At 57.2% G+C, this 21,041-nt stretch overlaps 1 protein-coding gene across 2 annotated transcripts; it reads right to left on the bottom strand.

Moving 5' to 3' along the window:
- Positions 1-1,810: 1,810 nt before the first annotated feature.
- On the bottom strand, positions 1,811-17,246 carry Pias4 (protein inhibitor of activated STAT 4). Of its 2 annotated transcripts, none has more exons than XM_076919323.1 (11): positions 17,100-17,246; positions 13,732-14,137; positions 8,737-8,821; positions 8,469-8,510; positions 5,315-5,405; positions 5,101-5,229; positions 4,894-4,999; positions 3,698-3,771; positions 3,457-3,617; positions 2,306-2,436; positions 1,811-2,223 (listed from the first exon to the last, which is right to left on the bottom strand). In XM_076919323.1, the coding sequence occupies exons 1-11, from the start codon at positions 17,124-17,126 to the stop codon at positions 1,952-1,954; spliced, it is 1,524 nt and encodes a 507-aa protein (XP_076775438.1). In that variant the 5' UTR covers positions 17,127-17,246; the 3' UTR covers positions 1,811-1,951. The 2 variants fall into 2 exon arrangements, with proteins under 2 accessions (XP_076775438.1, XP_076775439.1); XM_076919324.1 differs by lacking the exon at positions 17,100-17,246 and adding an exon at positions 14,740-14,846.
- Between the last annotated feature and the right edge of the window lie 3,795 nt (positions 17,247-21,041).

Raw genomic sequence — 21,041 nt, 5'->3', positions numbered from 1 at the left:
ATGGGTCTGGGAGACACCCAGTCTCTGCCTGGTCTCACATGCCCGCCCTGTATGTGGGGCCTGGCAGAGGGACCCTGCAGGTCCCAGGGTGGGTGGTGGGTTTTCCCAGGCCTTTCCTGGGAAAGGACAGGTATCCGTGGGCCAGCTGGGCTGGTGACCAGTCCTGGCTGAGACACCCCAGCTTCAGGGTGTTGTAGGCCCTAGGTGGGCTGGGCCTGGATTCTAGAAGGCCCCCATGCTACTGTCCCCAGCTGAGCTCCAGTGACCTTATCAGGCCTAGGGGACCGGAAACCTCAGCTGGCTGTGGACAACTTCTTGTCCTCAGGAGGAAGCTGACTTGGGGCCCTGTCACTGGGGAAGGGGATGGGGTGGGCTTGGGGTCCACTCCCCGACTCTAGGCTCCCTTAGGGTGTCTTCCCACTTGTTCAGCTGTGACCCAGGCAGTGTTATGTCCAGAGCACAGATGAGTCGCTCTTGGATCTTCTGTCCACCCCGGAGACCTGGGTGTTGGGAATGCATTAGGCCTGACTGCTGTTGCCCGAAATGTCTATTCACAGGTGACTGCCACAGCTCCAGGTGGGAGGGGCTTCCTTGATGGCTTCCCTGCGGACCATTTCCCAGATCACTGTCTTGCAGAGCTGGGTCTGAGCGGCTACAGGGCATGCCCTCTGCCGTATTGAGCATCCTGGTATCAAGCATTGTGCAGCCCCCCCGCCATGCACTTGATCATCCCACCGGCCACATCCGCGAGTGGCAACTGCCCAGTTTCTCACTGAGCACAAAGTCCTCCAGGTCCCTCCACTCTGTGTGTCTGAGCCTCGATCCTGATCAGGGTCGAGTAATACTCCAGTGTATTTTCTAAGCAAATTTTTGTCGGAGTTCTAATTTCTGTGTGGGAGGGAACTCACTCCGGGGCCACCCACGTCGCCGGTGGTAGGTACTCAGACCAGGGCTGACCCTTTGGTTTGGCTGTCCCTGCCCCCAGCGTCCTGATAACAATGAAGCTCTTCAAGCCCAACAAGCAGTCGCCTGGGCTAATTCACGTCCCAGCCCAGTTCACAGCTCCTAGAAAGGACGGGCAAGCTAGCCTGGGCTACAGAGAAACCACAGATGGTCAGATGCAGGACCGGCTACTCTTCGTTCTTTTTTTTTTTTTTTTATTTGCATTTTTAAAAAACAATTAAATTAGAATACAAATATTAGAAAAGAGTGCCGTGTGGCTGGCCAGGGCCCCGGCCTCCCGGCGAGTTCATGCGGTGACACCGCCAGGCAGCCCAGCTCCAGACCGGACCCGGTATTGCTTCCTGACAGAGTCGGGTGGGGAGGGTGGCAGGATGCCCCGGGGTCTGCCTGGCAGCGGGGCGTTGGAAGAGCGAGGCTCCCGAGGGTAAGGAGGCAGCCGGGGAGCCCCACGCCGCGGGTCACACAAGAGCAGGGCGACAGCGCCCAAGCCCGCGGCCGGCTGCCCCATGGGGAAGTTAACCTGAATGAATTGGAGTTACCGAGGTAGCTGGCTAGAAAACGACACCCCCCCATGCCACCCGGGACCGCGGCCTGCGCCCGGCCCCACGACACCACGTTATTGCACATTGTGGCCGCCGTCCCCGGCCCGCCGCCCCACCATGGCTTCTCAACTAAACTGCTCGCGACCGGGCCAGCGCTCCGGGTTCAGGGCTCAGCCTCAACGCAGGGAAGCGGGGACAGCCGCCGGCTGCTGTCCAGTGTCCGAGGTCCCCGCGCCCTGCGGGCTGCTCCGGGAGGTGGCGTGCAGGCTGCCGGCCTGTGTAAGTGTTTATTTTCTCTTGTTTTTGTACTTTTTTTTTGTCATTTTACTTTTTTTTAATCCCCCCAAGTGGAGAGTCCAGAGGTACAGGAGCCGGGAGCCGGGGAGGGGTGGGCGAGGGAATGATGGACGGGAGCGGCTCCCGCCCTCCAGCGCCCCGCAGCGGCGTCAGCACGCGGGCACCAGGCCCTTCTGGAATGGGCAGCGGCGCTTCGGCCGGGGGCCCTCGTCCTCGTCCTCATCGTCGTCCTCGTCCTCATCCTCATCTTCCGAGGAAGACGAGCTGTCCAGTGTGAGGTCCACCACGTCGGCGCCCGTCTTGCCATTCTCCAGGCCGCCCGCCGCCCCCGCCCCGCTGCCGGCGCCGCCTGGGCCGCCCAGGCCACTGCCCATGCCGGGGGCGCTGGAGGCTGCCGCGAGCCCGTTGGCATCCGAGGTGCCTGTGGGGACAGGGCAACAGTGCTCAGCCACCCGGCCCGGCTGGCGCGGCGCGGCGCGGCGGTGGCTGTGTGAGGAACTCACCTAGCACCAGGATGGGGCCCTGCGGGCTGCAGCTCGGCTCCTTCTCGGCACGGATTGGGCGCCATGAACCTTCCGCCAAGAACTCAATCTCATCCGCGTCCTCACACTCACTCAGGATCTTCGACAGCAGCCTGTGGGCACCATAGGGGACAGGTCTGGACCCAGGCACAAGGTGCACACTGCTTGGCACCCCTGTGTGCCTGGAGAACTCACTCCTGTACATTGTCTGAGGCCCTGCAGGCTGAACAGAGCTCTGACTGACTTCCCACAGCACAGGCCCCATTACACTGGGGTGGTGGCTGGGGCTCCACCAAGGGCAAAAGCACAGCTGAGCCCGCCAGCCCCGGCTACAGACCCTGGAGCTTAGGAGAAGGGAGGGCGTGCAGCAGAAGGCCCGCAGCTGGGCTGAGAACAGAGGGCAATTGAGTCCAGCCTACATGCCCAGTCGCAGGGGCGTCCTCATGCTACCAAGGCTAGAGCTGGTCAGGGAGGCGGCCATCTGCAGGCTGGGGGAGCTGGGCGGGTGGCAGCTTCCCAGGCCTCCATTTCCTCACCAGGAACGTGACAGATCAAAGACTGGGACCTTCTGGGAGTGGGCCAGGATTGAATGGCAGGTTCTGGGGGGGACACCCTCAAGTCCCTCCTCCCAGTCCAAGGACAGAGAGAGGTGCCTGGGGACTCGGGCAAGTGGTTGTAAGGGCCTCAGCTCTTTGTGCTGGCTCTGGAGACACAGAACCATGGCTGGCACCTGGCAGGAGCCTCAGGTACAACAGACAGCAGACTCAGTGTTTGGAGTGGAGAACTGAGACATCCCAAGGGAAAGGGCAACACCCTCCCTCTGTGCTAGGCGACAGGTTCCTGCCTGTCCTCTCCCTCCCCACACAGAAGTCACAACTGCAGGTGGCCACTTGCAAACAGCGAGAGCTCAAGATCACACACAAGGGACCCCAAGCAGCCCGAGGCTACAATATAGTGATCCTCTCCATAGCAAAGGCCCCAAAAACCCTGCAACAGAGAGAGGCCAGGACTGCATGCTCAGAGCAGTGGAGTCAGGCGGCTGTCTCCAGTGCTGAGCTTGGCTGTGCCCTCGGCCACATTTCACAAACACAGCAGGGTCCAGCCGGGAGCGGCCCAGGCCAGGTCAGACTCACCCATCTATGATGAGCTGGTCATAGGCTGCAGGCTTGTCACACACAGGGCACATCCATGTAGGCTTCTTCTCGTTCATTTGCAGGTAGAACACGGCGTCAAAGCACTGCAGGTGTGCGCAGGTCTCTGCACGGCACGGCACTGAGAGCCGCATCTTCACCAGCTTGAGAGCAGACAGAAGGGTGTGAGGACACTGCTGTCCCACAGTGACCACCCACACAGCTGGGGACAGCTGGGACTCACTGGGCAGATGAGGGACACTCGCACTCCGGTGGTGGCGATCTCACTGTCGGGGTCCAGGCGAAGCTTCTCCTTGACTGTGTGAGGTGACAGAGGGGACGGGGCTGTCAGAGGGCAGGCTCTCTCCACAGCTGAAGGAGACTGCAGGTCTCATGTAGGCCAGGCTGACCCCTAGCTCCTGACTGCGTGCTTGGAAAGTCACTTCCAAGCAGCCTGAACCCCACAAATCCTGATGCACCCCACAGAGGGCCTTCCCCATCCGCTGAGGTTTTGCTAGGTTGCAGGGCATTTCTGGAAAGATCCGGGAGGTACAGCTTCCTATACAGATGTATTGTGGCAATGTCACGGCCTTGAGGGGTCAGCTGAGAACACTGTGGAGAGGCCACAGAATCTGTAGCTTCAGGGCAGCAAAAGTTTTCTCTCAAGCCTTGTGACTCGTGGGACACTGAGCAGTCACACAAGGTGCACCTGTGACTGCTGTCTCAACTCTGACTAAAAAACAATAGAGCCAGTGGCCTTGACCTGCAATTGCCCAGGTATGACAACCCCAGCAGGCCTTGGCCACCTCCCAGCTAGGGGTCATGACAGCTCTCTCCTCAGAACAGGCTAGAACCTGGCCAGGGTAACCCAGGCTGGGAGGGGCAACAACAGGCCTGATGCCTCCAGGATGGCTGAGGCCTCTCTTGCAAAGAAACAGCCAGTGGGGAGTGGTCCAGAGCCAGTGAGGGCCCCATCAGCAAAGGGTGGGCGGGCACTGTGGGTGGGCTCTTAGGCCTGCTGAAGGGGTCATGTGTTTCAGAACTATACTGTCTCGATTTAAAAGCACCCATCACAAGCTGGGTGGTGGCGCACACCTTTAATCACGGCACTTGGGAGGCAGAGGCAGGCAGATCTCGGGGTTTGAGGGCAGCCTGGTCTACAGAGTGAGTTCCAGGACAGCCAGGGTTGCTATACAGAGAATTCATGTCTCAAAAAACACAACCCACCCCGTCACAGGAACAGGACAGCTGGCTGGCGTCTCACATGCCATCTTGTTCCCAAGGTCCCTCCCGCCCTCATTTCCCCGCCTGCACTCACCATGCTTCGAGCCCATGCTCCGAGTTTGGGGGCAGACCTCAACCCCAGGTCAGCCTCACATCTCTGCCTCACATCTGCCCCTGCACACCCTAGCAGGAGATCCTGCAGCTTCTGCCACTCACCCAGCGCCTTGCAGAGCTCAGGGTGCTTCACCCCGATTGTCTTTAACCTCTGGAGCAGGTCTGAGGAGGTCAGCTGCCGCACCAGGTACAGAGCCACAGAATAGCTCTGTAGATAGAGAAGCCGTGTCGGGGGTCAGTGTGGGATGATGCGGTGCTGGGCGCAGGGTGGACAGGGTGAGCGTGAGGCAGCTGGGCACAGGCGCTCACCTTGCCATAGTTGCCCCAGGTGACAGTGATGCGGTTGGTGGCCGAGGACAGATACATGAGGTGGGTAAGGTTGATGGGGCGGCAGGGCCTCTTGGGTTCCACACCGGGCTTGTTGGAGGGATAGTAGCCCTGCGGACAGAGCTGTACTCAGTCCCACCAGGCCCCATCTCTCCAAGTGCCTACATCATCCCACTCTCCAGGCTGCCTCACTTACCGGCACTGAACAGTAGCTGTGGTTGACTTTCACAGCAATGTTGGGTGGGTACTGGTCCTCCTGTGGACAGCTGGTATCAGAGTAACAGATTCTGGGGAGACAGCAGGACATGGGCTGTGAAGGCACAGGAGGATGTGGGGAACACAGGACATGGTGGGATGTGGGGAACACAGGACACAGGGGGATGTGGGGAACACAGGACACGGGGGGATGTGGGGAACACAGGACACGGGGGGATGTGGGGAACACAGGACACAGGGGATGTGAGGAACACAGGACACAGGGGGATGTGGGGAACACAGGATACAGGGGGATGTGGGGAACACAGGACACAGGGGATGTGGGGAACACAGGACACAGGGGGACGTGGGGAACACAGGATACAGGGGGATTTGGGGAACACAGGATACGGGGGGATGTGGGGAACACAGGATACAGGGTGGATGCGGGCAACACAGGACACAGGGGGGATGTGGGGAACACAGGACACTGGGGGATGTGGGGAACACAGGACATGGGGGGATGTGGGGAACACAGGTCACGGGGGGATGTAGGGAACACAGGACACAGGGGATGTGGGGAACACAGGACATGGGGGGACGTGGGGAACACAGGACACAGGGGATGTGGGGAACACAGGATACAGGGGGATGTGGGGAACACAGGATACAGGGGGGATGTGGGGAACACAGGATACAGGGGGATTTGGGGAACACAGGATACGGGGAGATGTGGGGGACACAGGACACGGGGATGTGGGGAACACAGGACACTGGGGGATGTGGGGAACACAGGACACAGGGGATGTGGGGAACAAAGGTCACAGGGGGATGTAGGGAACACAGGATACAGGGAATGTGGGGAACACAGGACACAGGGGATGTGGGGAACACAGGATACAGGGGGATTTGGGGAACACAGGATATGGGGGGATGTGGGGAACACAGGATACAGGGGGATTTGGGGAACACAGGATACGGGGGGATGTGGGGAACACAGGATACAGGGGGGATGTGGGCAACACAGGACATGGGGGGATGTGGGGAACACAGGACATGAGGGGATGTGGGGAACACAGGACACAGGGGATGTGGGGAACACAGGACACAGGGGATGTGGGGAACACAGGATACAGGGGGATGTGGGGAACACAGGATACAGGGGATGTGGGGAATACAGGACACAGGGGATGTGGGGAACACAGGACACAGGGGGATGTGGGGAACACAGGACACAGGGGAAGTGGGGAACACAGGACACAGGGGATTTGGGGAACACAGGATACGGGGGGGGATGCAGGCAACACAGGATACAGGGGAGATGTGGGGAACACAGGACACGGGGATGTGGGGAACACAGGACATGGCGGGATGTGGGGAACAGAGAACACAGGGGGATGTGGGGAACACAGGACACAGGGGATGTGGGGAACACAGGACGCAGGGAATGTGGGGAACACAGGATGCAGGGAATGTGGGGAACACAGGACACGGGGGGATGTGGGGAACACAGGACACAGGGGATGTGGGGAACAGAGGACACAGGGGGACGTGGGGAACAGAGAACACAGGGGGATGTGGGGAACACAGGACACTGGGGGACGTGGGGAACACAGGACACAGGGGGGACATGGGGAACACAGGACAAAGGGGGACGTGGGGAACACAGGACACAGGGGGGACGTGGGGAACACAGGACACAGGGGGGACATGGGGAACACAGGACACAGGGGGGACGTGGGGAACACAGGACACTGGGGGATGTGGGAAACACAGGATACAGGGGATGTGGGGAACACAGGATACAGGGGATGTGGGGAACACAGGATACAGGGGATGTGGGGAACACAGGATACAGGGGGATGTGGGGAACACAGGACACAGGGGGGATGTGGGGAACACAGGACACGGGGATGTGGGGAACACAGGATACGGGGGGACGTGGGGAACACAGGACACGGGGGGATGTGAGGAACACAGGACACAGGGGGGATGTGGGGAACACAGGACACAGGGGATGTGGGGAACATAGGACACAGGGGGACGTAGGGAACAGAGAACACAGGGGGATGTGGGGAACACAGGACACTGGGGGACGTGGGGAACACAGGACAAAGGGGGATGTGGGGAACACAGGACACAGGGGGGACGTGGGGAACACAAGACAAAGGGGGACGTGGGGAACACAGGACACAGGGGGGACGTGGGGAACACAGGACACGGGGATGTGGGGAACACAGGACACAGGGGGGATGTGGGGAACACAGGACACTGGGGGATGTGGGAAACACAGGATACAGGGGATGTGGGGAACACAGGATACAGGGGATGTGGGGAACACAGGATACAGGGGGATGTGGGGAACACAGGACACAGGGGGGATGTGGGGAACACAGGATACAGGGGGATGTGGGGAACACAGGACACAGGGGGATGTGGGGAACACAGGACACGGGGGACGTGGGGAACACAGGACATGGGGGGACGTGGGGAACACAGGACACAGGGGGGATGTGGGGAACACAGGACACAGGGGGGATGTGGGGAACACAGGACACGGGGGGACGTGGGGAATACAGGATACAGGGGGGACGTGGGGAACACAGGACACGGGGGATGTGGGGAACACAGGATACAGGGGGATGTGGGGAACACAGGGGGGATGTGGGGGAACACAGGACACAGGGGGGATGTGGGGAACACAGGACACAGGGGGGATGTGGGGAACACAGGACACAGGGGGGACGTGGGGAACACAGGACACGGGGGGACGTGGGGAACACAGGACACAGGGGGGACGTGGGGAACACAGGACACAGGGGGGACGTGGGGAACACAGGACACAGGGGGATGTGGGGAACACAGGACACAGGGGGGATGTGGGGAACACAGGATACAGGGGATGTGGGGAACACAGGATACAGGGGGATGTGGGGAACACAGGATACAGGGGGGACGTGGGGAACACAGGACACAGGGGGGATGTGGGGAACACAGGGGGATGTGGGGGACATAGGACATGGGGCTGTGGGGACATGCAGCCAAGGACAGAGTACTGGAAAAGCCTGGGCAATGACAGCAGGTGACAGCCAGTGTGCTGGGGCTGTGTCAGAGAGGCAGGGCAGGGGCAGGCAGGGCCAGGGCAGGGCTCGTACCTCAGCACCACCTGTACAGCTTTCACTCCGGGCTGCAGCTCCCTGTGGGCAGGGCAGGAGTCAGTGGTAGCACAGGCCACCCAGGGGCCCTTCTCATGGTCACAGAACCCAGCCACCCCACTGCCTTGACAAACGGGGCAGGAACTACTCAGGCTCATCCACACCCACCGCGCCCAAGGGACCCTGGGTTCCATGTGGTGCCGTGCTTGCCCAGGGAGCAGGGGGAGCGCCTGGCATCAGTGGGTGGCTCTAGGAAAGCAGGCCCCACCTGGAGTTGCGGATCATCTCCACCTGGCGCGGCGTCAGGGTGAAGATGCAGGGGCTCTCCTGCAGTTTCTCCGCGCTCTGTGGAACTGAACACACGCGGGTCAGACGGGCTGGCTGACCTCAGGTTCCAGGGACATGAACTGGCCTCACCCATTCTGGGTCCCTCTGAAGCCAGGTATCTCAAAGACAGCGGGGGTAGCATGTGGATCCATAGGGCACTGTTTCATCTGCACCCAGGTCCAGTCTCCACCAGCCAGGCAGGCTCCACAACAGAATGCTGGCCTACTGTGCAGAAGCCCAGCAGAGGCCTCTTACTTTGTGTGCATGTGTAAGGCAGTGCTGCCACAGCAGCCCTCTGAGGGAAAGGAGGAGGAGGTGGTGCAGGCGCCTGCCACCCCAGTGTGCAGGAGGCTCAAGCAGAAGGGCCTTGAGTTCAAAAGCCAGCTGGACCCCAGGGCGAGTCTGAGGCCTGAGGCCACAGCGGTGGGGACCAGGTCCATAGCTCCACCCAGCTCTGCAAAGCCAACCATCTGGGTCAGGTAACACTGTCTGTACAGCACAGGACCCCATTTACAAAGACAGCTGATGCTGGGTGCAACTGGCCTAGAACCTTCTGCCCTGCAGGCTGTGGTACCTGTACCACATGGTGAGCACAGGCATTCTGGACCTGGGGCGAGGTGAGGGACTGTCAGGCCTGCAGCCAGCCTGGCATCATGGGTCTCTGGTGACAGCAGGCTGCATGCAGCAATGCTGCAGGCCCAAGAGAAGAGGAGCCAGAGCTCAGGCCCCACACACTCAGATCTGCCTACTACCTGGAGTAATCACCCCAGGGACGGGCGGTGGGACTAGTCCAGCAGGGCCATGGAAGACACCGGAGCTGGCAGTGGCTGGGTAAGAGGTAGAGGCCCATCCACCCTTCCTGGGGGAGGAGAGGGGAAGGCAGGGGAGAGGGGAGGTTTCTGTTGTGTGAGCAGGGACATCAGGCAAGACCCAGGCTGCCCGGTGAGCACACTACTGTCTAGAGTCCCATACCCCAGGTGAGGCTTGTCCCACCCTATGCTGCTGGAGGGACCATGGCTATTGGTCTCCTAGAGCAGCCCATCCCCACCCCTATATCTGAGGGCAGGCCCTTCATGGCAGCATCAGCCATGAACCCAACTCTTCCTCAGTGGCCTCATCAGACCCACTCAGCCTTATGGCCTTTGTACCCAACTGTGGCTCTCACTTTATAGCCCAGGCTGGCCCTGAACCTGCAACCCTCCTCCTGGACATAGGAGGACAGCTCTGCAGCTCCTGTCACCATCCCCTCCTCCAGCGCGTTGTTGACGCTGTCCTGTACAACCGTGTCTGAGGGAGGGCCTGGTGAGAGCTGCACAGCTGGCCAAGCGTGGTGGCCCATACTATAATCCCATCACACTGGAGAAAGGCATCTCTGTGAGTTCCAGGCCAGCCTGGTCTACAGAGTGAGTTCCAGGACAGCCAGGGCTACACAGAGAAACCCTGTCTCAAAAATCCAAAACCAACCACACACTGCAGGACTGCTTGGGTGAGGTGGGATGAGGTGGAGATCAAGGCTACACACAGCAGCTCTGCTCTGCCTGCCTCCCTCCATCAACCACTCTTTCTCTCTGGGCCTCTGCAGCGTGGGCCATAGCTGGAGGCCCACCCCGTGGACAGGGCAAGCACAGACACTGTGGGGGGCCCACGGAACACCTCTGCCTGAAACAGGTGACCACCAAGGCCCAACAGGGCAAGTAGGAGACTGGACAGGACACTCAGGACCATGGAAGATGACACCCAGGATCTTCACAGTCATGTGGTCCCTCTCAGTCTTGTGCACTCCAGGGTGGAGGCAGGCAATGGGAAGCAAGTGGAGATGCAGGACCACCCAGAATCAGCTCTGGGTATCCCTGAGAACCGAAAGACAATGACACCACTGTCACCTCAGGCTCAGGCAGCCTAGCCAGGGGCTACAGGTGATAGGTGTTCTCCTCACCAGACGGTCTCACTGTGTAGTCCTGGCTGTCCTGGAACTTGCTCTGTAGACCAGGCTGGCTCCCAACGCAGAGAACCTCTGCCTCTGCCTCCTGATGCTGGACTGAAAGTGTACAGCAGCGCTGCCTGGCTCAGGAGATGGGTGTCGGATGCTTAGCTGGTTGTACCAGCAGTGCCAAGGCAAACAGTGGGGCCCAATCTGCTTCAGAAGCCATTGCAGCGGCATGACAGGCTTGTGTCACCCGGCTCCAACCAGCCACTCTAGCCTACCACAAAGGTCCCGAGTTAGGGAGTCAGCCTGGAGAACATGAGGGCAAGAACAGCACTCAGCTCCACTGTGGGACTCCTGGCTAGGTGGGGATGCGGCTGGGCACAGAGGACCACGGCCTGTGCCACTGGGGTGGGCAGGACCAGTGCAAAGGCTGCCCCAAATCTGTGACCTAAACGAGCCCAGCCTGGGTATCAGACAGATAGCAAGGGCGATGGCAGAAGCAGGGGTGCCTGCCTGCCAGCTCTGCAGCGGGGAGGGAGAAATGGGATCAGAGGGACAAGATCATTTTTGGCTATATAACAAGTTGGGCCAGCCTGAGCTACCTTAGACCCTGCCTCAAAATACCACAAAAACCAACACATAAAAAGTAAAGAGCAACAGACAAAGGTAGTGTTAAAAACCAGTTGTGGTGGAACAGACATCATACAGGTAGGTGACTGGGATGTACCCTTAAAGACAAGCCGGGCGGTGGTGGCGCACGCCTTTAATTCCAGCACTTGGGAGGCAGAGGCAGGTGGATTTCTGAGTTCGAGGCCAGCCTGGTCTACAGAGTGAGTTCCAGGACAGCCAGGGGTATAAAGAGAAAGCCTGTCTCAAAAAACAAAACAAACAAAACACTAAAGACAAGACAGGGACCAATGGCCCGGGGTGGGTAATGAGTCACAATATGGGAGACTGAGGTCCAGCTTATGCAAAGGCCGTACAGACAGAACCTGTCCTCTGAGAATGCCATGGGGTGGACCTCGGATCCTAGCACTGCAGGGGCTGAAGCCAGAGGATCACAAGTTCCAGGCCAACCTGAGCTACACTGTGAGCCCTGCCTCCAAAACTACATCAACAAAACAAGGAAGATGGCCACTTCCCGGGTAGCTGGGGTTAGAGCAGGGCTAGAGAGGCTGCTGTCCGACGGCCCCGAGGGTCAAAGGGCCCCAGCTCAGCCCTGGCCACGTCCTCAGGTCTAGGCCCCCATCACTCCTTCCTCCCACAATGGCTTCGCTCCAGATGAACAAGCCCAATGATGCCTTCTCTTCCAGGAAGCTCTCCAACTGCTCAAAGGACACACAACCCTAGGGTAGAAGTCAGGCCAACCGACAGCAGCCCCGTGCCAGCTGACACCTCCCTCTCCATCCAGTCCTAGGTCAGCTCTGCGGTGGTCAGCAACTGTTACCTACTTGGCCCCGCCTTGCCTGGAAGTGGGGGAAAAACCAACATGGACCCCCAGACAGACAGGGGTACCAGGTATAGCCTGGTGGGAAAGGGGCCAGCTTGGGGGGCCTAGGAGCTCAGGCTGCTGTGTGTCCTTGGGTGAGTCCCTTGCTCTCTCTGATTACCAGCCCTCTTTAGAGGGGCTGTCAGTGCCCTCTGAACTGCAGCTGGTCTCTCACCCTTTTCCCCTCCCCCTCCGGGTACTCAGGTGATTTATGGGTTCAGCCCGGCACACACTAAGTAGTATGCTCTTCCAGGGAACCCTATAGTATCATGGGGCTCTTTCTGGCCTGGGAAAGGGGCTGGCCACTGTGGACTGGCATCACAGGGCTTATGCCAGGGAGGGTCTAGACTAGGGTTGAGCAAGCTTGTGAACTCCTGGGTTTTGCAGCTTGAGAGCTCATGGCCTTGGATCCAGGATCAGCAGTCTTATCCAGCAGCCCCTTGGGGTGTGGGCCAGGGAAGGGGGCGACCCGGTGAGGAGGCAGGCGGGCAGGCTAGACCTCTTTGTTCAAGCAGCTGGTAGACAGGGGAACATGCTCTCCCGGAGATCAGGTGACCAAGGTCCCTAGGGGGTAGGGGCACAGTGATGCATTGTGGGGCGGAGTGACGGCTGGCTTGCTCTGCAGGAAGGAAGCCTGTCATGCAGGCTGGGAGGCCAGGGGGCCAACCTCCGGGCACTCAGGTCTTCCTCAAGATGACACCCCATCAGTTTGGCCCCAAGGCTCCCAAGGGCTGTGGGGACCTTCGGGGAGGCAGGCTTGTAGCACTTGGAACATGACAGGAAGGGCAGGGTGGGCAGGCCAGGGGGCTCTGCTTCGAGCCCAGATCAGCACCAAGGGTTTCAAAAGAAGGGCGGAGCTATAGGTCACAGGCGGAGCCTCAGCGAGGGGGTGGGGCCTCTGATTACAGAAAGTCCTGGACCATGCCCTAGGGCAAAACCAGTGCTGTCCACTACCCTTCCTCAGACATCGCCAGCAGCCCTAATTTAAACACAGCACCCCCAAGTCCCAGGGTACAGGAGAAGAGTGCTAACCAGGGAACAGGCAGGGTGGACTGGCAGTGTGGCTGACAGGAAGAACTGCTCATCTTAGACTCTGTCCCAAGTACTGGGCCAACCTCTGGGCTTCACACAGAGGCGCAGGCAGGAGGGAGAATGGGGGACCAGAGTGTCTGGAGAAGCTGAGAAAGGCCCAGGTCCTGGATCGAGCCCATTAGAGGACCTGCCAGGTGCACAGCTCAGAGCAGCATCTGTGGCACAACCCCACTCCCCGCAGCATGTGAGAGGTGACGCATGCTAGTGAATGTCTGGCTCACTGTTCAGCCTGTACCCTCAGCAGAGCCTTAGTCTGTAGCCTAGTCTAGCTCAAAACTCACCATCCTCCTCATAGCCCCTAAGTGATGACGTGCTGCCCTGCCTCCCATCCCATGCATGAAGCTGCTAGGTTTGGAGCTGCTGGCCAGGGGCACAGGGCTGTGCCTGCTTCGGGGATCTCCTGGATGAAGCCACCACCCTCCACTCACCCAGTTCGGTGGGTTTCAGCAGTTCGTCCAGCATGTTGAAGAAGGGCAGCTTAACCAGGCGCACCTCGGGCTTAAGGGTCTTGGTGGGCAGGCGCCCCAGTCCATTCAAGTACTTCCCGTACAGCACGGGGTAGTCCACGGTGGGCCCTGACAGGGGAGTCCTGGGCATGGAGTGGAGCGCCAGGGGGTCCAGGGGCCGCGGTGCCTGTGGGCCAGGCTCTGCGGTCTTCTTGGCATAGCGAGTCTCATACAGCTCTTTGATCTTCTTGAAAAGCTCTGGGCTACAGTCGAACTGCACCAGTTGCAAGGCCCTGGTCACCAGTTCATGCTTCAGCCCGCTCTTGCTACGGCCAACAAAGCCCAGCAGCATCTGCAGGTCTGACACTCGGAAGCTCATCACCATGTTCTGCAAAGGGGAATCACAGCAGCTCTCAGGGGTGTGACCCTCTAGCCTGTGTCCCCCACCCCCACCTCCCTGTGGCAGCCACCAAATCCTGCTTCCTATGAGTACCGTCCCAGAGTAGGTATGGCCTCCTAGTTTCAGGCCCCTGGGCACCATGGTCTGAGACAGATCTTCTAGTAAGGCACCCTGGACCCTGCCCTTGGTTTTCAGCCAATCATGCCAGGTGTACACCCAAGGCACCACCAAGGTGTCCAGAACAGAATGGGCCCACATGAGAACAGCCAGTCTCTGAAAGCAAACAGAGCTGTGACCAAGCTAATGACACAAACAGATGGGCAGGCCTAGGAATGCACCTATGGGGTGCTTCAGGCAAAAAGAAACCAACCAGAGCACAAGGGGATTCCAGCGTGTGACCCGGTCCCTCAGGCTGGCTGCTTGCACTCATGACAGCTGATACCTGGGCATGGCAGGTCCCCACAGATGGAATGACCAAGCATCCCTGAGAGACGGGCCAGCTGGGCCCTGGGCCTCTTGTGTTATGTTCTGATGCTGGCCTCCATTGAATGAAAAGTAGAAAGGTACTTCCACAAGGCTGGGACACGTACCCCTAGTGGCATGAGCAGATACAGTCAGGTGACCCAGTCCACGAGCCCCAAAGAAGCCTGTAAGATACAGAAAGCCCACCTGACCAGCCCAAGGGTCTGAGCCCCAGGGATCCATTCCATTGGATGTCCACCTGGTCACTTGGGGTGCTCAGTCCTACCTAACATGGCCCTGGGAACCAGGGAGCTCTGAAAAACACATGAGACCTGGGTTGCTAGCTAGTACAGCATGACTTAAGTACTCCTGGGATGACAGAGTGAGATGGAGTTTGGTCTGCTGGCTACCAGGCTTCCCAGATTCTCCAGGGACTCTAGGGTATGTAGCCGTTGGGCACTTCCAATATGGCCTTCACTTCTTACTGTGCACAAGGACAAAAAGCACACAGCACATTTGTACCAAAACTCTCACGACTCAGGAGAGAGGCACAGTAAGATAGGAGCCCTTGATGGTCCAGCCAGAGCCAGAGGGCTTTGTGGTCCTAGTGGATATCAAGGAGTTCTGTCACCCAGAACTGATGGCAAGCCTCCGAGTAGCCAGGTCGCTGCCATATGGTCCGGGTCAGGTTTCCCAGCAGCTGCCATGGCCTGAGCAGCCTGCTGCAGAGCAGCAGGGCATCCGGACAGGCGCACAGGACGAAGCCTCCATCCATCACCCAGAGTGTATTTCCCGCCCTGGCACAGACTACCAGAGCTGAGTTTATAAATGACTTCTGGATATTCAGCTTGTGGTGTGATGTGGAGCGACAGCCCAGACACAGACAGAAGTGGCTGCACTCAGCTCTGTCACTAGCCTAGGCTCTTCAGAAAGCTGAGATGCCCGACACAGGGGCAAAGGATGAAGGCTTCGCCCCAAGCCTGCTGCAGGGACCATTCATCTACAAACACAATTGTCTCCTGGAAGCCCCAGTAGACCTCAAAAGACAGAAATCTCTGGCCTGTTATGACAGACTGGAGAAAAGCTACCAAAAAAGTGGAGGTGTTGCCATCACAGTTAAAGCACTGTGAAGGGCCATGACAGGAACCCTCTGGAGTGTTTCAGAGCTTCAAAGAAGGGTCAAGTTCACCTAAGGTGGAGGTGGGTTCTAGCTGGCAGAGGGTCAAGTAGAGGCCGTCAGCTTTTATTTCAAGGATCTAGACAGCAAACAAGGAATCGCAGCCTTTGTCACAGAGGGGGATGTGGGTACAGAGACTTGGGCCTCAACCCAATGTTCTGGGTGCTAGCTGGGTGAGTGAATAGGGAGAAAGATGGGTACACTTTTTCTAATTTTTTTTTTTTTTTTTTTTTTTTGAGACAGGGTTTCTCTGTGGAGCCTTGGCTGTCCAGGAACTCACTTTGTAGACCAGGCTGGCTCACAGAGTCCTCAGAGTAAAGATGTGCCACCACTCCTGGTGAGGACTACACATTTTAATCAGAGCCTCTAGGATAACCCTAGGACTGTATAACAAGAGAGCCCAGAAAAGGGAAGGGAAGTCAGGATCTTATGGGTGGGAAGACGCTTGAGGGGGGCTGAGGGACTGCAGTAACTCAGGGGGGACAACTGTGCTGGAGCTCTGGCAGGGAGACAGAGCACAACTGTGCTCCCCTGGACTCAGTCAAAGTGTCCTGTGAGGATCAATCTGAGGAACGCTTAAAAAGAAGGGGGTGTTGGGTCCAGTGGGCTACGGCAAGCAGCAGTGAAACCCAAAAGATGATTCACCAGGATGTAGAGGTTAGAGATGGGTTGTAGAGTGAGACAGGGTCACTGGGGGCTTAAGAGGTATCCTATAGCTGACAAGTGGGGAGCCGGACTGGAGGGCTGAGTCTCTAAAATGAACTTGGGCACCCACAGTTAGCCCCAGTCTGGAGTCCGACTTATTCACTAGTGGGAGGTGTCAGTCTCAGCCCCGGGAATCAGAGGACTTGTGGCAATCCCTACAGACCTTCCCGCATGCTGGCCTGTAGGGGAGGAAACAGGAGCACCGGGACCTGAGTCCTACTCGTTGCCTTGGAAACCCGATGGAGAAGTCACTCTGCATTCCTTCGGCTTCCGAGACCACAGAAGGACCCCCAGTTCCGTCCCAGTGGAGCGAACCCAAAGGAGAGGACAGTGCCTGCACCGGCAAAGCTGTGTGCCCACACTGTAGGCACCCCAGCTCTGGTCGGTAAAGCAGTGACAGTGGACGGCAGGGACACCCCAGGAGGGTGCTGGCGACCCCGCCCCCGGTCTCCCCGCCCCCCCGCCCGCAGGCTCAGCCCGCGTCCCGGTCCCACCCTCGCCGCCCGCGCCGCCACACCCCGCACCCCGCCTTCCCAGCTCCCTGCGAGGAGCGGTCCGTACTCCACCACCCGCCTGTCCCGGCCAGAGCCACTCTCGCTCACTCACTTTGGCCTCCACCAGCTCTGCCGCCATCTTGGCCACTAGCGTCCCCCGCGCCGGGAGGCCCCAGCCGTCGCGTCACGTGAGGGCTCGACTGGAGGGCGGGGCCTGCGCGAGAGCCAATAAAAGCGAGTGCTAGCTCCTTTCTCCACGCCCCCGCTTCCGAGAGGCGGGAGGAGGCATCGCGCGCACGCGCCCACAGAAACCACCGCCCGAGGATCTGGCCAATCACAACGAACAACTGCCAAGCCCCGCCCCCCCACGGTTATTTTTCAAGGTACTGGCCGCTACCACGCCCACTCAGGGGAGGAGTCTAGCTGCTTAAAGACGTAGCAGCACTTCCCGCCGCCTCATTTCTCTTGCTTCAAAAAACCGCTAAATTTTTGTGTTTATTTAGTGTGTGCATGTGTGAACGTCAGAGAACAGTCTAGGAAAGTAGGTTCTCTCCTTCCACTGTGTAGGTCCGAGGGATGAACCGGGTATCAGCCCAAACCATGTGCCCTTTTGCCATGCTCCCTCGCTCTTACTGGCCCCACCTTTTCTAGAGAGTACCGGCCGGATCCCCTACCTCGTTTTCAAATTGGCTTGCGGTGGCAACAGTTGTGGATTTTAAAAAATGGTCTTTTGTTATTTGAGACAGGTTCACCATGTTGCCCTGGCTCTGTAGAAATCGCTCTGTAGACCAGGCTGCCCTCAAACTCACTGAAATCCGCCTGCCCCTGCTTCCGGAGGACTGAGATTAAGGACGAGCATTACCAAGCCCAGCCTAATCTTGCTTCTTTAAGGCATAGAAGCCCCTCCAACAGCCTTTTTTTTTTTTTTGGGGGGGGGGGGCTCAAGGCCACGCCCACTCTTCTGTGGTCTGTTTTATTTATTTATTGCGGTGGGAGGGGGAGACATGCGCAAATTTTGATCGTCCAAAGACAACTTAAGGAGTTACGGGTTTAGGGAATCGAACTCAGGACATCCGGTTTGGAGACTAATGCGAATGGATGCGTTCCAAGCCTCCTATGTGGACGTCAGAGGACAGTCTCCTGGAATCGCTTTCTCCTTTAACCATGTGTCACAAAATGAGTCCCGGGGATCGAACTCCTTATAGGCGGCAATCAACCATTTCAGGGCCCTCCTCGGCGCCTAACTACCCACAAGCCCCACCCAACTCCCAGGTTTCCGAACCCTGCAGGCCACGCCCACCTCTAGCCCCGCTCTGGGTTTTTAAGCGCGGACGGCCCCGCCCCCTTGCTTCCGTTTCATTGGGAGGACTGGACCGCGCCCACGTCCAGCGTCGGGAGGGTGGTCTTAAAGGTGTAGGTTCTTCCCGCTCGGGTGCATTTTCTGGTTCCTGTTTACGTTCGCAATTTGGTGGAGAGAAGGGTTGGGGATGAACAGAATGCGGCCGGGCTGGTGTCCCTGTTCCGTTCGAGCGGCAGCTAGCAGGTGCAGGGCTCGCATGGCCGTGTAGCGGCGTGGTGTGAGCCTGTGCGGTGCACATCCGGGTTCCGCTCGCACACTCCTCTTCCTTTCGTGTGTGTGTGTGTGTGTGTGTGTGTGTGTGTGTGTGTGCGCGCGCGCGCGTATTCAGGTCGAGTCTCCGAAAGCCACTTGATCCTTACTCTTGTTCTAACTAAATTACAAAGAGAGAGCTCTACCAAGCCTGATTTCTCTCTGTCACAAGCCCCCTGTAGCTCGCCAGTACCCACAAGCTCACCCGGTAATCCCCTACTAACCCCCACTGTAGCTTCTGTCACCCAAGTGCTGGCCTGACAGCCACGGCTCACTACGTCTTATTCTGTGATCCTGAGGCTTAAACCAGGGTTTTCTGTATGCCAGGCAAGCGTTCCACCAACCGAGCCCCAGCCCCTTTTGTACTCTTGTTTAATTTTTTTAAAAAAATATTTATTTATTTTATGTCTACTATGTTTTTTTCTCTATGTCTGTCTGTGCCCATGGTGCCTACAGAGGTCAGATGCTCTCTGGAACTGGCTACAGATGGTTGTAAACCACCGTCTGGATGTTGGAAACTGATCCTGAGTCTTGTGCAAGAGTGCTCTAACCATTGAGCTCTAACTGCTATGTATACCCCATCTCCTCTTCCTTTTTTTTTTTTTTTTTTTTTTTTTTTTTTTTGAGACAGGGTTTCTCTGTGTAGTTCTGGCTGTCCTTGAACTCACTCTATGGAACAGGCTGGCCTTAAACTCAGATCCACCTGCCTCTGATTCCACGACACAGACACAAGGGATTAATGCTGTGGCCACCGTCCTGGCTTCAGCTTTGTTTTTGCACAGATTTTCTTACTGAACCTCATGTGCCCTGGATCTGCTAAATTGGTGGTCACTGAGCTTCAGGGATCCTCCTGTCCCAACCTCCCTTTTGCTACAATGACAGATGAACTACCCTGGATTTTTGCATAGTTTAAGGATTTGAACTCAGATCCCTCATGTGTGCAGCAAATGATTTCCCCACTAAAACAACTCTGGCTCATTAACCTCATTACAGTTTGACAACAACACTTTTCTTTTTTTTTTTTTTTTTTTTTTTTTTTGAGACAGGGTTTCTCTGTGTAGCCCTGGCTGTCCTGGAACTCACTCCGTAGACCAGGCTGGCCTCGAACTCAGAAATCTGCCTGCCTCTGCCTCCCAAGTGCTGGTATTAAAGGCGTGCGCCACCACTGCCAACAACACTTTTCTTAAGAGATGTCTTCCGTGTTAGAGAGATGGCTCAGCGGTTAAGAGCACCGGCTGCTCTTCCTGCAGGTTCTGAGTTCAATTCTCAGCAACTGCATGGTGGCTCACAACCATCTGCAGTGGGATGCGATACCCTCTTCTGGTGTGTCTGAAGACAGCAAAAGTGTACTCATATACGTTAAATGAGTAAATAAATCTTGAGAGAGAGAGAGAGAAGAGGAGGAGACGGGGGAGGGGAGAAGGGGAGAGAGAGGTCTTCCTCTTTCCGTTTTAAGAGTCCATTTCAGAATGGACTACATTTCCCAGAATTCTGCAGGCACCTGATGTCACATGATCAGAATCTATCCAATAAGGGGAGTGATACCTTTTTTCTCTTTTCCTCTTTCCTCCCTGGCCTAAGTTGGGATAATGTACCTAATACTGGATCTTGAGGAAGAAGACCATCTTCTGGAGATCGTAAAAGAAAGCTAGGAAGAGATTCTTTTTTAAAATACTTTAATTTTATTGTCTTTCTTTTTTCTTCTTTTCGAGACAAGGTTTGCCTCAGGAGTCCTGAGACTCTCTCTGTAAACCAGGCTGACCTCCAACTCAAATCAACCTGCCTCTGCCTCCTGTGTGCTGGGATTAAATGAATGGTCCACCACTGCAGGTTTACTTTTCTTATTTCTAACTGTGTGAATATATCAGAGCCCAGAAGAGGGTGTTGGGTTCCTCATGATCCTCCTCATGTGGGTGCCGGGAATCCAACCAATGTCTTGTGTTCCATCTACTCTCCGACCCAGGTAGCCATCTCCCCATCTCCAGCCGGGCCTAATTTCCTTTTCATTTCACCTATTGGTATTACTCTATGGCCTTTTCCCTTTGTCATATGCATGTGCATATGACTTTGCATGCAGTCATTTGTGTATGGGAGGTCAGAGGTTAACACCAGATATCCTCCTCCTCCTCCTCCTCCTCTCCTCCTCCTTCTTCTTCTTTTTTAACTTTGAGGATGAGACAAGAGAATCCCTGAGGACCACAGGCAGGCTAGTTTAGCCTCGTGGAACTTCGGATTCCCTGAGAGCACGCCAAAGGTTTTTATACAGGAACAGGGACTCCAACGTTTCCATGGCAAGTACTTGACCGTTTGAACTATGACTCAAGCCTTGTTTTTTGTTTGTTTTGATTTTTTGTTGTTATTTTAGTCAGGGTCTCATGTAGCCCAGGTTCACTCTGTAATCCTCCTGCCTCCATCTCCCCGGTGCTAGAATGTCTGGTTTGTTCT

Source organism: Arvicanthis niloticus, chromosome 22 (assembly GCF_011762505.2).
Source record: "Arvicanthis niloticus isolate mArvNil1 chromosome 22, mArvNil1.pat.X, whole genome shotgun sequence".
Lineage (NCBI taxonomy): Eukaryota > Metazoa > Chordata > Mammalia > Rodentia > Muridae > Arvicanthis > Arvicanthis niloticus.
Note: the sequence above shows the minus strand (reverse complement) of the source record. Positions and strands in the feature narration are given on the sequence as shown.